At 44.3% G+C, this 16,801-nt stretch overlaps 1 protein-coding gene across 1 annotated transcript in view; it reads right to left on the bottom strand.

Annotated features, from left to right (window-relative positions):
• LOC144487451 (NACHT, LRR and PYD domains-containing protein 3-like) overlaps positions 1-16,801 on the bottom strand; it is a 41,600-nt gene that overhangs the window by 6,897 nt on the left and 17,902 nt on the right. Inside the window, 3 exon segments of the mRNA XM_078205530.1 lie at positions 7,338-7,440; positions 7,608-7,721; positions 14,668-16,404. Of these exon segments, the coding sequence (XP_078061656.1) occupies positions 7,338-7,440; positions 7,608-7,721; positions 14,668-16,404 (1,954 nt within the window).

Here is a 16,801-nt window from a genome sequence, read left to right as displayed (position 1 = left end):
GCAGCACAGCCTGATATGTGAATAAGGATGAGAGGGAAATTGTAGATAGAACATCTCCACCCAGACACTGGCAATGCAAAGGCAGCAGCATTGACTGTCAGAGACATGTCCGTTAGGCTGGCACAAGCATAGGCTCGAGCAGGGTTGACCAACATATTCACTGGGCAAACACACGTCAATGTTTTTCTCACTCAAGGGGCCGATGAGTAAATTTCAGAATGATAAAGTTTGGCACAGCAGAAATTTCAATTAAAAACTAAACTGAGATATGAAAAGAACCAACCTGCTGAGCACAATGATGAGTAATAAATAAAGATGATTATTAGAGTTTAATCCTCATCAATCACAAATTGTTTCTCTCCCACATTTGCTGCAGATTGGCTCAAAAACCTATCAGCAGCAAACATGGGAAATGAATGGGATGTGATTGGAGGAGTAGCTCCATGCAGATTCTTCCATTCAAACTGAACTGTGTGACTGAGATTCTTGAAACTCGCTCCGGGGGCCGCATTGAGGGGCTTCGAGGGTCACATTCGCCCCTTGGTCCACACGTTGGACAACCCTGGGCTACTGCATGTGTTTGGTGAGTGAGTAACATTTTATGTGTTTGGAAAGAGAGCAAACATCATCAGGGAATGAGTGAAGACGAGTGGAGACATCCAGGTCTTGCCAACCTTACGCCAATGGAAGATGAGGTGCTGGATCAGGAAGGCCTGGGGGCAGAGTGGGTAATTACTGCTGGTGAGATGGGTTGAGTGGGTGGCCTAATGAATGGGCACAGGAGAGCGTCTGGTGAGGACAAAACATAGAGATTGTGTATCTATCACTGGTCAGAGAGAGCAGTCTGAGGGACGTATTGGGATAAGAACAAAATAACTAGGAGCAGCAGAAGGCCATTCAGCCCCTCGAGCATACTCCATCCCGGCTGTTCTAATTGCAGTCACAATTATTTTCCCGCTCGCTCCTCTGTAACCCTTGATTCGCTTCTCAATCCAAAGTCATTGCTAACTCAGCTTTGAATATATTCAATGACTCTGTCTGCACTAGTCTCGAGGGAATAGAGTTCCACTCTCCCGCGACCATCTAAGAAATAAATTTCTCCTCATCTCAGTCTTAAGGGACTGACAATTACATTTTAAAATCTGTCCCTTGTTCTGGTCTCTCTTACAAGAAGAAACAGCCTCTCAGCAACCACCCTGTCTCACCCCCTCAATGCGATCACTCCCTGAGCCTCTCCACATCCCCTTGAAATATTTTTGCATCCTCCTCACAATGGTGCGAGGGGCAAGGTTTAAAGGAGATGCACGAGGCAGATTTTTTACACAGAGAGTAGTGGGTGCCTGGAACTCGCTGCCGGGGGAGGTAGTGAAAGCGGATATGGTGGTGACTCTTGACAAGTACATGAATAGGATGGGAATAGAGGGATATGGTCCCCGGAAGGGTACGGGGTATTAGTTAAGTCGGGCAGCATGGTCGGTGCAGTCTTGAAGGGCCGAAGGGCCTGTTCCTGTGCTGTAATTTTCTTTGTTCCTTGTATTTCTCTCCAATAGAGAGAGACAATTTGTTACATGTAGCTTCAGGAACAAAACTTAACAAACGTGCGGCAACGGGAGGAGATGGGATTCCATGAACCCCACAGCCGGTAAGAGGACCAAGCCCTCAGATTTAGCATCATTCTCCATCACACTCTAAACACCAAACCAAATGAACTAACCAACTCCACATATAACCAAACAGGCACATTAATATCTGACAGGTGAGGGGAATCCGTCCACTCAGGCAGCACAGGCAGAATCACTGAATTGTTACAGAGCAGGAGGACGCCATTCGGCCCATTGTGTCTGCACTGACTCTCCGAATGAGCAACTCACTAAGTGTCATCCCCCGACCTTCCCCCCAAAACCCTGTGCATTCCAGATCTTAACCACTGGCTGCAGGGGAAGACCCCATTCAGGCAATGCTGGCATGAGATTTAAAGGCAGCCAGCAGCACTTTCAAAGGCTCTGAAGGGAGCAGTGAGGGAGCCCTGGTTAATGAACAAAGGGCTGAAATGGCAGAAGGCAGATTAAACCCAATTCGCTGACACTTCCCTGGAAATTCTCAAGGCTGTATCGGTTTGGAGGGAGGTTCTGTTCCCTCAGGAGTGGAGGAGGAGTCCTGTCACATCAACCCAAGCAAGTCTAGATGGAAACTGCCGAGGGCCAGAGCAGGCAGCACGTGGCTGCAGTGAGGCAAAGGGATCAATAACCTGATATGTTCTGACAAGGTGAGCGTTAAACTTACAGGCTGAGATGTGAATAAGGATGAAAGAGAAATTGTGGAAAGAACATCTCCACCCAGACACTGGCAATGTCCAGACAGCAGCATCAATCTTCAGGAACATGTCAGCCTCTCTATGATGGGTTCCAATCAGTCAGAGATGACTGCTGCACTGCCGACACTGAGTGACCATCCTGGTGGTTCCATGATGGGCAGTCTGGCAGCATCATAGGCTTGTGTGTGTCTTTGTTGGGTGAGTAACAATGGAAATTTATGTGCTTGTAGAAGAGGGCACACAGCCTCAGAGAAGGAGCCAAGAGTGACAGTGTCTGGATTGTGTCATCCTTATGCCAATTGAAGATGCAGTGCTGGAGCTGGGAGACCTGGAGGCTGGGTGGGCAATCGCTGATGGTGAGATGGGTTGTGGATCCAGAGAGAGTGAGTGAGTGAATGGATGGGCACAGGACAGACTCTGCTGCTCGAGTCCATAATTTGGCAATTGTGTGTTCACCATTGGTCACATGGAGCTCTCCATTAGGAAGTCTGCAGGACATGTTGGAATGTGCATTACCCTCTAACATTCTTCACTCTCTCACATAAAACAACAGCTGCTGTGAGCGGGAGACGGGCGTGCAGCTCTGAAGATGAGAAGGGGTCGCCAGAGGATGGATTGTCATATTATTCCCCATAACGTCTGCCAGAGCAGATACTGCCTCACACGAATAGCAAAGGGGTTACAATCTGGCAGCACAGGACAGCACACACAAATCCGAGCAGCTTATGGAGGCAGCAATAGCTGAGTTCACTCACACTCTTGAGGGGAGAGGGAAGAGCCAGCTTGTGGAAGGTGAAATGTGACTGGAGTCTTTAACAAGGCAGCAGATACTGGAGCTGCAGCGTAAGGTATTTTAACATTTGGTGGAATTTCCAAAGGCTCTGTGTATCCATACACAAAGGATGGAGGAGTCAATCCAGGCCAGCAGTGTTACCATGTCTCAGGTATGAGCACAAATAACATCCTCCACAGAGAGATTGGTGACCTTCATGGAGAGTCACATCCAGCCTATCACCCACAGGAAATACAAATGAACCTGCATGTTCTCAACACCTCCATGAGCTCTGTGGAACACGGGCTGCGGGAGGGGTGGGAAAATGTGTCTGGAGTAACTGTCAGAACTTCCCGGCTGAGCAGGGAGGGTCCAGTTTGCCCTGAATGGATAGAGGTGCGGCTGCCTGCAGCATTTGGGAGCTCCTCTCAGGATGCCCCTGGTGTGGACAGTGCGTCCTCTTCTGCTCCGACTGTGACACAAGCACCTCACGAAGCTATGATGACAGAGACAACTCCAACATCTGTGCAGAGGACCCGCAGTTGGCCGGATCCTTCCAGGACTCAGGAAATCCGAAGACAAAGGCCACGGTCATCGAAATTCTCAGAGGAGAGGTAAAGGTCCTGCCTGCAGCTCAGCGGAAAGTGCGGGGATGGGGGTGGTTGTCATGGTGGGGTTGCTTCCTTGGGTTTCACAGGGTGAACACAGTAAGATGTTTAACACCACCAGGTTAATACACACAGGGTTATACTTTGTTGTTACTGGTCACTTTGTTATCCACGTATTTTCAGTAAATTCAGAGATGGAGCACCACTAAAAAAATCCTTCACCATATTACTGGGTCTTTAACAGTTCACTGGGAATGTGAGATGGGAAATACAGCACTGAATGAGGTCAATACAATTCCAATACCTTTGTTTCATGTCGTGACGGCTCCAGGGAAATTATGGAACATTCAAAGAAACAGCAACAGTGCTGGAGATGGTGAAGATTTATTACACCGAATGGCTGTGTGAATTCAGGTTCTTGGAAAACATGTCTGTATCACTGAATCTCGATCCTTCCTGACACATATCCCATGTCCCTGGCCTGTGGTCCATGGGGTTCCTCATCATGAAGCACCTGGTCAACATTGTGTTGCATCACACTTTGTTCAAAGCTTCGCCACTCTAACTCCAGGTTGTATCGCACACAGCACAACACCAGGACATTTGAGACCCTCGCTGAGTATATTGAATAGTTCCACCAGATCTATCTTTAGAATTCCTCTGGCCTGCGCAATGGTCACACAATTTGTCCTGTCGCAGCTGTTTTTTCTCTCTTCTGTGACTGTGTTTGGGTTACACACAGGCACAATTACCCATCCCTACAGTGGGTAACGCTTGTCTTTATTAATTCTTTCAAGGGTTGATGGTATCACTGGCAATGCAAACACTTGCAGCCCATCCCCAATTGCCCTTGAGAAGGAAGTGGTGAGCCAGCTTCTTAAATTCTGCAGAGCATCTGGTACAAAACCGCTAGGAAGGGGCATCCGGGACTATGATCCCGCATCAGTGATGGAAAAGCACTTTATTCCAAGTCAGAATGGTGTGTGGTTTGGAAAGAAATCTGAAGCTGGTTGGTGTTCCATCCTTCTGATCTCCTTGCCCATCTCGGTGATGGATAGTGCCTGTTTGGATGATGCTGACTCAGGAACCTTGGTGAGCTGCTACATTCCACCTTGTATGTGGTAAAATACTGCCACTGTGCGTCAGTGGTAGAGACAGTCAATGTTTAATTTGGTGAATGGCCAGCTGATCCAGTGGGCTCCTTTTTCATGGATGAGCTTCTTCAGTGTTTTTGAAGCTGCAGTCAATCCAGCAAGATGAGCGGATTCCAACACACTGCTGACTTGTGCCTTGGAGATGGTGGGAAAAATTTGGGAGACAGGAGGCGAGTTCCTTCTCTCCAAATTCCCAGACTGTCATCCACCCTTGGAGCCATAGTGTTTACAGTTCAGTGTCTGTTCAATGGTCCCAGTGCGCCCCCACCACTCAGGATGTTGATGGTCGAGGATTCAGCGATGGTGCTGCCATTCAACGTAAAGGGAATATGGTTAGATTCCCTTCTGTTGGAGATGGTCCTTGCCTGACATTTGTGTAGTGAAACATTACTTGACATTTATCAGGTTCAGCCTGAATGTTCTTCAGACCTTAAGACGCTATCTCTGTCGAAGAGTCATCCAGATTCGAAGGATTAGTTGTTCTCTCTCCACAGAAGCTGTCAGACATGCTGAACCTTTCCAGCATTTTCTGTTTTGTTCAGGTCTTGCTGTTTATGGACATGGACTGCTTCAGTCTCTGAGGAATTGTGAACAGTACTGAGCATTGTGCAATCATTAGTGAGCATCCTCACTTCTGACATTATAATGGAAGGGAGGGCATTGATAAAGCAATTGAAGGTGGTTGGCTTTGGACATCACCCTCAGGAACTCCTGCAGTGATGTTCATGAGGCGCTGGAAGGATGACACCTTTCTGACGTTCAAGAGCAGACTGATGGAGCAGCAATTCATCAGATTGGATTTGCCCTGCTTTGTTCCACATTGTCCGGTAGATCCAGTGTTGTAGCTGCACTGGAACAGCTTGGCGAGGGGAATGGCTAGTTTGGAGCACAATTCTTCAGTACCATTGCTGGGGTACTGCCAGGCTGAGAGAGTTTGCAGTATGCAGCGCCTTCAGTCATTTCTTTACCTCACATGCAGTGAATCAAATTGTGATCTGTAATGCTGGGGACCTCAGGAGGAGGCCGAGATTAATCATTCTACTCAGCACTTCTGGCACTGATGCTCTGGCCTCCCTCATCAGTAATGATGGAATTCTTGTGGCATGTTTATAGAATCATAGAATTCCCGCAGTGTACAAGGAGAACCTTTGGCCCACATAGTCTTCACCAATTCTTTGAAAGAATATTATACCCAGGCCCTATCTCTGTAACTCCACATGCTGCATTCATCGTGGACCCAAATGTAAGGATTTCATTTTTGATGAGACTTTGTAGAAATGGAATTGTTACACAACCTACACACCCTGAGACACCGAAGGACAACTGAGTATAGCCAATCAACCGAACCTACACATCTTTGGACTGTGGGAGAAAATTGGAGTATCCAGATAAAACCCACACAGACACTGGGAGAACGTGCAAACTCTACACATAAAGTCACCCAAGGCCAGAATTGACCCTGGGTCCCTGGCGCTGTGAGGCAGCAGTGCTAACCACTGTGCCACCTTGTCGCCTAATTTAACCGGCATGTCCAACATTTTGCGGCAGGTCTAACACTAGTTATGACTGTATATGGCAAGACAGCAGATCTCTGATCTGATCCATTGGTTTTGGTGTGATTGAGCTCGGTCTATCATATGCTGCGTCCACTCTGTGGTCTGGTGGCCGTGTGCTGGAGCTTCACATCTCATCTTTAGATAAACCCAAGTCTCATTTGGTAGTACATGTAAAGAAAATTAGTCGTAGTAACACAGTACTGGTTGCTGGGGAAAGCCACTGTCAGCTTCCTATAAATGAAAAGGTACAGTTCACCTCTCCTGCCTGTTTCCTGTCACTCAGATAACTTCATATCCAGGCTGCCTTTGCCTCTTTTATTTCATGGTCTCCAACTTTGCTGCCAAGCTTATTTTGTGTCGACTAATAGCGGACAGTGTTTTTAATAACACGAATACTGATAGCAATGGTATATTTAGCATCATTATTTGTGTTCTTAAAAACAATGTCCATTATTAATAGGGACATCATTCAGACTATTCTGCACTGTGATTATTGCTATTGCCAGCTGAGCTGTGCCTTGAACTGCTGGGTTGTAAGCTCTGGAATTATCTTCATAACCCTCCCCACCTCGATCTCTGTATTCTCTTTTGAGATGCTCCTTAAGCTCCATTTAACGTAAATTTGAGAGTGGATCCATTGGAGTAAAACTCATCAGAATTCAATGTAGTTTGTAATCTGCCTTGGCGTTTGCTACCAAATAAACCTGTTGGACTTTAACCTGGTATTGATAGACTCCTTACTGTACCAATATACAGCAGTTTTCTATGTTTAATCAAATTGAGAAGCCGACAGACATAAACATCTATAATCTGAATGACAAATTAAACTAAATTGAATATGTGACCAGCCATATCTGCTAATTCTATAAACATTTAGTTGTTTTGTCCATCTTTTTTATTCTCATGAATGGTTTTGAGAATAATTATAAGTGATTAGTCAAATCTTTCACTCCTGAATCTTGCAGTTTATTGTAACTCAGGTTCAGACACATCACTGACTGGTTTGTACTGAGAGCAGAGGTGAGAATATCTGAGGCTGTTACTCTCCAAACTGGAGATCAGAGAGAGAAAGATTTCAGGAATCAGAGTGAATCCGTGGTGCTTAACACGCACACTGACAGGAATAACGTGGAATGGTTACTAATGACACTATTACTGACACTGATAATAATTTACAGTGTGAGACATCCACTGATCATTAACACAATCTCACACAGTCTGATACTTACTTCAGTTTCTGTATTTTACATTCTGGATTCCTCAGAGCCACAGACAATAGTTTCACTCCTGAATCTCCCACTTTATTGCCACCCAGACCAAATGGAGAAAGTGAGAAACACATTAAATTTAGATTAATGTTCAGCAGAAAAAATAGCTGAATCTATTTTTGTGTCAGAAACTTAGCACCAGTGGTGAACTGATTCAAGTTACGATACGATACCTCACCCAAGTTGATCTTTCTCTACACCCTAGCTGTGAAGGTAACACTACATTCTGGACCCTTTCCTTCCCTATGTACGGTATGCTTTGGCACTCACAAATGTGACAATATTAAATCAGATAATATCAAACCCTTTCTGTTGAATGGAAAAGGCAATAATTGAAAAGGCAGCATTGAAAAATGATGATCAATTCACTCTCATTGGTTTCCCTACTGGGGGAAACCACTTTTACACCTCTCAAAATGTATATTTTGTTTAATTGTCCATGGGATATGGGTGTTGCTGGCTGGATCAGCATTTATTTCCCACTGCTAAAGGCCCCTTGAGTAGGTGATGCACACATCCTGTGAACAAGCAAGTAATTTTTAAACATGTCCCACATTCTGGTTTTGTTTCCTGATCCTCAGAATTACCCTCCTGAATCTCACTGAACCTGCTAAGTTTCCGGAAATTCAAATCATTTCTGCTGTTCCATAAATCCAGGATTTTCTGAGAATTGTACATTTTACTGAGAGCTAAATGATAAAGCTGTGAGAGTGGATCGCTCGGGATACCCTGTGCTTCTTAACTATTGACATTATAACATCTGTATAATGTCTCAGGCTGAGTTAAACTGTGAAACTGTGCTAACTGTTGCTTTAAGATCCATCCCCTAGATTTGATACACGGAAAGATTATTCTCCCATTAGAAAGTTGAAATATATCTGTTTGATTAGTTTATAGGGGAGGGGTGTCTCCCGCTACATTCCACAGTAAACGGGCTCTACTTTTTCTGCAGGTATGACTCGTGTTCTATCTCCGGGAATTACCGGGAGTTCTCTCTTCCCGGTAGATCCTCACATAGAAAAAGGATTATCCGAAAATCCTGTTTCATATCAATGACAGTCTGACTGGAGAATTTTCAGCAGCAGGTTTCCTCATGCAGGAAATTCTGGTTTCCTCGGCTCAGATGCAAGCTCTGCAGTCCTGCCACATTTAGTTGTGAATGGTAGTGGACGATGAAACAACAGAAGGAGGAGGCTCCACAAATATCCCATCCTCATGACGGAGGAGACTGGCACATCAGTGCAAAAGATATGGTTCAAATATTAGTAACTAACTTCAGTGGCTGAACCATCCAGAGGTCCCCAACATCAGAGATATCAGCTCATTCCATTCACTCCACATGATGTCAAGAAATAGCTCAAGATAATGGATACTGCAAAGACCACTGATCTTGACAATATTCCAGTAACTGTACTGAAGATTACTGCTCCAGAATTTGCTCTGTTCCTCGCCAAGCTGTTCCAGTGAAGCTACAACACTGATGTTTACCCAAAATAGTGGGAAATTGCCCAGAATTGACCGTAAACAAAAAGGAGAGAACAAATCCAATCTGTCCATTTACCACCCCATCAGTCTACTCTCAATCATCAGCAGAGTAATGGAAGGCGTCATCGAGACTATCAAGTAGCACTTAATTAGCAATGACCTGCTATCTGACTCTGAGCTTGTGCTTACTCAGGGTCACTCAGCCCCCTACCTCATTACAGCCTTGATGCAAACACGGACAACAGAGCTGAACTCAGGATGTGAGATGAGAGTGTCTGCCCTTGACATCAATTCAACGTATGACCAGATGTAGCAAAAAGGAGCCCGAGAAAAACTGAAGTCAATGGAAATGGGGGGGAAAAAAACTCTCTACCGGTTGGAGGAAGACCAGCACAAAGGAAGATAGTTCTGGTTGTTGAACCATCTATAAGATGCAGTGCAACAGGCACCATGGCCCGTTACACAGCACCTTCCAAACTGGCGATGAGAGGGGAGAGTGTCTGCCCTTGACATCAAGGCAGCATATGGCTACATGTAGCAAAAAGGAGCCAGAGAAAAACTGAAGTCAATGGAAATGAGAAATGGGCAGCACGGTAGCACAGTGGTTAGCACCGCTGCTTAACAGCTCCAAGGACCTGGGTTCGATTCCCGGCTCGGGTCACTGTCTCTGTGTAATTTGCACATTCTCCTCGTGTCTGCGTGGGTTTCCTCCGGGTACTCCGGTTTCCTCCCACAGTCCAAAGATGTGCGGGTTCGTTTGATTGGCTATGCTAAAAAAATTGCCCCTTAGTGTCTCAAGATGCGTAGATTAGAGGGATTAGTGGGTAAAATATGTAGGGATATGGAGGTAGGGTCTGGGTGGGATTGTGGTCAGTGCAGACTCGATGGGCCGAGTGGCCTCTTTCTGCACTGTAGGGTTCCTATGATTTCTTTCCATGAAAACTATCTGCCGATTGGAGTAATACCAGCACAAACAAAGTTAGTTATGGTTGTTGGACCATCTACAAGATGCAGTGCAACAACTCACCATGGCTCGTTACACAGCACTGTCCAGTCTTGTGATTTCTATCCCTGGAAGGACAAGGGCAGCAGATGAATGGAAACATCACCACCTGGAAGTTCCCTTCCAAGGTACACACCATCCTGACTTGGACAAATATCACCGTTCCTTCACAGTGATTGGGTCAAAATCCTGGAACTCTCTTTCTTACAGCACAGTGGGTGCACCTACACCACAGGAGTCCCTAAATGCAATGCTGGTGATATAATTGCGAGCATAGTTGCTCTCCAAGCATTTGATACAGGTTTAATTCCCTGCTTTCCCAGTTTATTGGAGTGTGTGAACAGAAGGTCATCTCATCTCCAGGAAATTACAGCAGGAATTTCTCAGGGGACTGCCCTCGGCCCAACCATCTTCAGCTGCTTCATCAATTACATTTCCTCCATCATCAGGTCAGAAGTGGAGATGTTTGCTGATGTCTGCACAATGTTCAGCACCATTCCTATCTTCTCAAGACAGTGATGCAGAACATTTCCATGTTTAGCAAGGCTTGAACAAGGGAAGGGCTGACAAGTGCCAGGCGATGACTATCTTCACCAAGAGAGAATACAGTCATTTCCCTTTACATTCAATGGGATTATCATCACCATGAATCCCCAACTGTCAACACCTTGGGTGTTTGTTACCATTGATCAGAAACAGATTAGCCACCGAATACTGCAGCTATAAGTGAAGAATAAAGGCAAAGATTTCTGCACAGAATAACTCACCTCCTCACTTCCCAAAATATTTCCACCATCTACAAGACACATGTGAGGAATTTAATTGAACATCATCCACTTGTCTAAATGAGTGCAGCTCAAAATTCAGGAAGCTCGCCACGATCTAGGATAACTCTGCTTGTTGACTGGTTCTCCACCCATCACCTTCAACATTCATTCCATCCACCACAGAGGTACAGAGCTAGCAGTGTGTACCATCTACAAGATGCAGTGCAACAATTCACCATGGCTCGTTACACACCACCTTCCAAACTTGCGATTTCTATCCCTAAGGACAAGGGCAGCAGCTGAATGGAAACATCACCACCTGGAAGTTTCCTTCCATGGTACACACCATCCTGGCTTGGAAATATATCACCGTTCCTTCACAGTGACTGGGTCAAAATTCTGGAACTCTCTTTCTCACAGCTCTGTAGGTGCACCTACATGACAGGAGTCACAAAATGCAATGACAGTGATATAATAGTGAGCATAGTTGCTTTCCAAGCAGTTGATACAGGTTTAATTCCCAGCTATCTCAGTTTGTTGGACTGGATGAAGAGAGGGCCAGGAGGTAGTAACCACAACTGAAAAGAGTGGGTCAATCCAATTTTGTCAAGTCTGCGGCTCCAGCCTTGAGAAGTAGTGTGAAACTTAGCTGAGGGTCTGAGGGTCAGTTGATCATTCAGCTACTCTGAGCCGGCCCACGCTGAGTTCAAAAAGGAAATGGTGAATCTAATAGTGACACAGAGGAAACGAAATTCATTGGTTGTTTAAAAAAATGCAGTTTTTGACTGGCTTTATATTGCTGTGATTTGGAGGAAGCAACAGAAAGGTTCAATGATGGTTCTGCTGTTGATGTGGTGTACATGGATATAAAAAAATCATCTGATGCAGTGACACAACAGACTTGTGGTATAAGCTCATAAAATAAATGGGAAAGTAGCAACGTGGATACAAAATTGGATGAACAATGAGTAATGGATATTTTTAAGGCTGGAGGATGTCGGTAATGGAGAACCCTAGAGGTCAGTATTGGGATCTTTGCTTTTCCCTGATATATATGAATGATCTGGGTATTTGCAGTGTAGAGGAACATTTCAAAGTTTGTTGATCACAGAAACCTTTGAGGCATCGTAAACTGTGAGGAGAGCTTGGACTGAAAAACGGACTATGGTCGAGGGTACAGATTAAGTTCAATGCAGACACGTTGTGAGGTGATACTTTCAGGAAACATGCACACGAGCAAGCAATATAAAATAATCGGTAGAATTGTTAACGGATTGCAGGAACAGAGAGACTGGATGTATATGTGCATCGATCATTGCTGTTCGCAGGGCAATTGTAGGAAGCACTTAATAAAGAATACAGCATCTTCGGCTTTACTGTTATGAAATAATTTACGTTTGTGGGCATTAGAAAATAAATCATGAGTTTAAGTTTAATTTGTGTTTCTGTGCTTGTGAGCTCAGAAATGGCTAAAACTTTAATTTCACTTCATGTTAAACAAATCTGCCTGCCTGCAGGTTTTTGGTTTCACTTTAAACTGTCCCTGCATTTTAATTTAAGGTTTACGATGTTGTAAGAGTTATGGAGGTTTAAAGAAATGGTTGCTTCTATTCAGAGGCCCACAATGAATGATAGAAGCACTGAGTTTCAGTTACAACCAGTTAATCCAGGAAGCAAGATGGAGTTCACAGAGGCTGCCAGTAGAGGCAGCGCAATGCAGGGATTCAGAAAGCAGGTCCCAAAAGATAAGTCGCCGTCAGATACCAAGGAGGAAAAGAGGAGTGCCAGGAAGACAGAAGTCAAAGTGTCAAAAAAACCTGAATCTGAACAAGCTACTGCTCCCGAAGTTAAACAGAGGAGCAGAGAGAAGCTCCCAGTTAAAGACAGAGCTGCTCGGTGCAGACATGTTAAAGGTTGCTCACGAGAACCCAGACATCTGATATAATCCTAAAGTTGATGACACCTTAATACAGACTATGAAACACCGATGTCTGCTGGCATGGCTGAATATGAAGGAATAATGAAAGGAAACTTTGAATACTGAAGGGGGGTCCTTGGTGAAGACATCTGAGAGAAAGCATTGTTTGTGAAAAGATTCCAAAAGCTGTTTTTTTTTTCTAGAGTGAAGCTTAGAGACACTCGTGTGAAAGCAAGAGTCCCAGTGAGACGAGATTTCTCACAGTGTGACAAACCTTGGGAGGATTTGAAGAAGAATCCACTGAAGTTACTTTGGGTGGCATTTGTCCATTAGTTTCACAGTGTGGTGTATCTGACCACACCTGGCTTGTTGGTTTTCATTGACTGTGTACTTGCTGAGAACATTAAAGCATAAGATCTATTTGTTAACTTGTGACATCCTTACAGATCTGCAGACATCTATGAAGTTACATGGGGTGAAGTAGTGGTGCATTATAGTTATTTTTTAACAAAGATTTTAGTCTTTTGTGAAAAGTTAATCGACTACCTTGTTATTCTGTTCATCTACATTTTTAAATAATAAAAAAATAAATAAAAGTTATGATCTACTGAGCCAGCTCTTAGCCCTGACTGTCCAGTAGTCAGATGGGATCGTAACATTGTCAATAGGGGCATAGAGCAAAGAGTCTGTGCTGAACCTGCAAAATACATCAGTTAGATCCCTGTTCAGCGCGTCATATTTTAGGAAGTCTGAGAACACATCGGACAGGGTGCTGAAGAGGTTTACAAGATTGGTTCAGGGATATGAAACTTCAGTCATAGGATCGATTGGAGAGGTTGTTCTCCTTGGAAGGAAGAACGTGAAGAGGAGATTTGATAGAAATGTCCAAAATAGGGATGGTGCTGAACAGAACAGGTAGCAAATAAAAAAGTTGCTGCTCAGACAAGGATCAAGAAAAGATTTAAAGTGATTTGCAAAAGATGCAAATAGTGTGAAAAAAGCAATTCTTTTGAACACAGTGAGTGGTTCAGGTCTGGAATGCACTGCCTGGAATTGAGGTGGAGGCTATTTTCTTCTGGGCCTTTTATGAGACTGCAGTCAGAACCATGGAACAGAAAACTCGTGGGCTGCTGTAACCTAACAGGGAGATTTATTTTCAGAACTGCACACTGTAAAGTTTAATACAAGACTGAACTGCCACTGCGACCCTGACTGATGTCACCAGTGATCACATGACTTATAAAGGAACACTGTCCCGATATAACACACACCAACTATAATAGATAACAGAGGCAGCGTGCAGGAAAATAATCCTGACAATAATTAGCCACAAACTGTAAGCTATACTGAACACAAGAGAAACAAATTTCTTTCCAGCATCATACATAATCAGATGGTTTCTGTTGGGAGAGTGAAATATCCTTTTTAAAAAATTTTGCAGGGAGGCCTTTGCACCTCTAATTATTTAAAATTTATGCCAATAATGCTTTTATTCACTCAAGGAATGTGTCATCGCTGGTTATGCCAACATTTATTGCCCATGCTGATTTGCCCACGAGAATCTGCCTTCTTGAACCGCTGTAGTTTTATCAGAGAATCAGATTTATTACAGGTTCAGAAGGAGGCCAATCGGCCCATCATGTCTGCAGCTGCCCTCAAATGAGCTTTATGACTTTGCGCCATTCTCCCGCACTTTCTCTGTGACCATTGGACACTGTTTCCCTCTTGATTTCCTCAACTGAACATGTCTCTGCTTTATTTAGAACAAAGGAAATAGCTTCTCAATGAAAATATCAGGGACGAGACCAAACAAACAGTTACCTCAACTCCTGACACTTGTGCAGAACACGTCCCAGCTGCTGGAGGCCTTCACACTGAATGTTGCAGTTCTGTAGATCGAGGTGTTTTATTGTATCACAGAGTCCAATGACATGAGACAGGACCGCACAGTCAATCGGGGTCAGTCCGAATCCGGCAAATGAAAGTTTTTCCATAGATCCCACTGTGTTCCGAGCCAGTGCTTTATTCTGAGACTCAAACAGGTAGTGGAATGTGTTCAGGAGCTTCCTCTTCCCAATTCTAAATCTTCTGTTTTCATTCTGTCCTTCAACTTTCTCCTTCACCCAGGCAATCACTCGGCAGGTTGTTTGATGAAGAAATGGACCCAGAAACTTCTCCAGGGGTCGAGCTGACTGTGGGGAGGACAGACCAGCAACAAAACGGAGAAATATCTCAAATCGCCCATCTTCCATCCTGTCGGCTTCATTGAGGAATTTCCCGATCTCCCCAGGATCTGGAGTCAGGAATTGTGTGAGTGCAGCTGCAAACTCTTGGATGGTGAGGTGTGGGAATGTGTAAACCACACTCTGGGCAGAAACATCTCTCTCTAAAAGTTCCATCAGAAATCCAGACAGGAACTGGGAAGGGTGTAGATTGTACTCAATCAAATCTCCATTTCTAAACACAATCTTATTCTCGGAGACTCCTGTGTAGGCCATCTCACCAAGCTTTAGTAACACATCACGGGGGTTTTCAATCTCTCGGCCATGGTTTTTCAGAATGTTGTAAATATAGTAGGAATATAGTTGGGTGATGGTCTTGGGAACTTGTTGCTGTTTCCTGTCTCTTTGTGTAAAGAAGGGACCCAGTGACAGACCGAGGATCCAGCAGTAGGAAGGGTTGTAACACATGGTGTACAGGATCTCGTTCTCCTCCACGTGTTTGAAAACAGCTGCTGCCACCGTCTGATCTTCAAAAAACTTGTTGAAATATTCCTTCCGTTCATCACCAACAAATCCCAGGATTTCAGCCCAGACACTGACGTCAGCCTTTTCCAATAAATGTAATGCAGTGGGGCGGCTGGTCACTAGCACTGAACATCCTGGGAGCAGCTTGTGCTGTATTAAACTGTACACAATGTCAGACACTTCACACCAGCATTCAGGATCTGTGCACATGAACTGAGGTTCTGTATTTCTCCGATTGTCGGCAAAATCAATCCTGTCCTTGAATTCATCCAAACCATCGAATATAAACAGCAATCCCTCTTGGTTCCTCCAGAGCTCTCCCAGAATATTCCCAAAGTAGGGATACTGATCCAATATCAGATTCCTCAGGTTTATTCTACAGTTAATAGTGTTTAAATCCCGGAATTTAAAACTGAAAACAAATTGAAAGTGTGGGTATATTTTCCCAGTGGCCCAGTCATAAACAATCTTTTGTACCATTGTTGTTTTTCCAATTCCCGGCACTCCGCTCACTGCTGCTGAATTCCCAGATTTGGATTTTCTCTGGGAAAAGCTGCTCTGAAACAATTGATCAGTTCGGATTTTTTCCAGTTCTCTCCGGAGATGTTTCTCTCTCCACTCTTCATGGTCTCGGCCTCTTGCCAGCAGTTCATGTTCGACAAGTGTCCGATCTCGAACAGTAGAAATAACCGTTAGCTCAGCGTATCGATCAACCAGCTGGAAAATCTTAACCTTCTCCTTTATGAGGATAGTGTTCACTCTCAGTGTTTCAGTTTGTACCCGGAGTGTCTCCTTGTGTTTCTGTTGGAGATCTTCAATTAGAACAGAGAGAAAATGTTAGTTGCATTAAAATACCATCTTTGCTGAATTGTTAGACTTACTTTACAGTGTCAGTCAAGGTTTGTGCAGGAATTGAAATTAAGTTATTGGAAACCTCGCTTCCCAAGCACCAATTTTCAATTAAAGTTTCAGATCGTGACTTAACTCTAATATTTCCATAACTTGTCCATTTTATGAAGGTGATGTTTCCTCTCTGATGGTTAATGCTTTCCAGCCTGCCCTTAATACAGACACCTCACTGGGAGTCTGCAAGGATCATGGTTACATGTTAGACGATTTTCTAGTCCATTAGTCTGTGAACTAGTCGGTGTTCCCAATCTGCTGCAGAAATGGTAAATGGGATATTGGATATGAATGGGAGATGGAGAG

This window comes from Mustelus asterias, unplaced genomic scaffold (genome assembly GCF_964213995.1).
Source record: "Mustelus asterias unplaced genomic scaffold, sMusAst1.hap1.1 HAP1_SCAFFOLD_800, whole genome shotgun sequence".
Taxonomy (NCBI): Eukaryota; Metazoa; Chordata; class Chondrichthyes; order Carcharhiniformes; family Triakidae; genus Mustelus; species Mustelus asterias.
The sequence above is the reverse complement of the archived record's forward strand: the minus strand, read 5'-3'. Positions and strand labels throughout refer to the sequence as shown.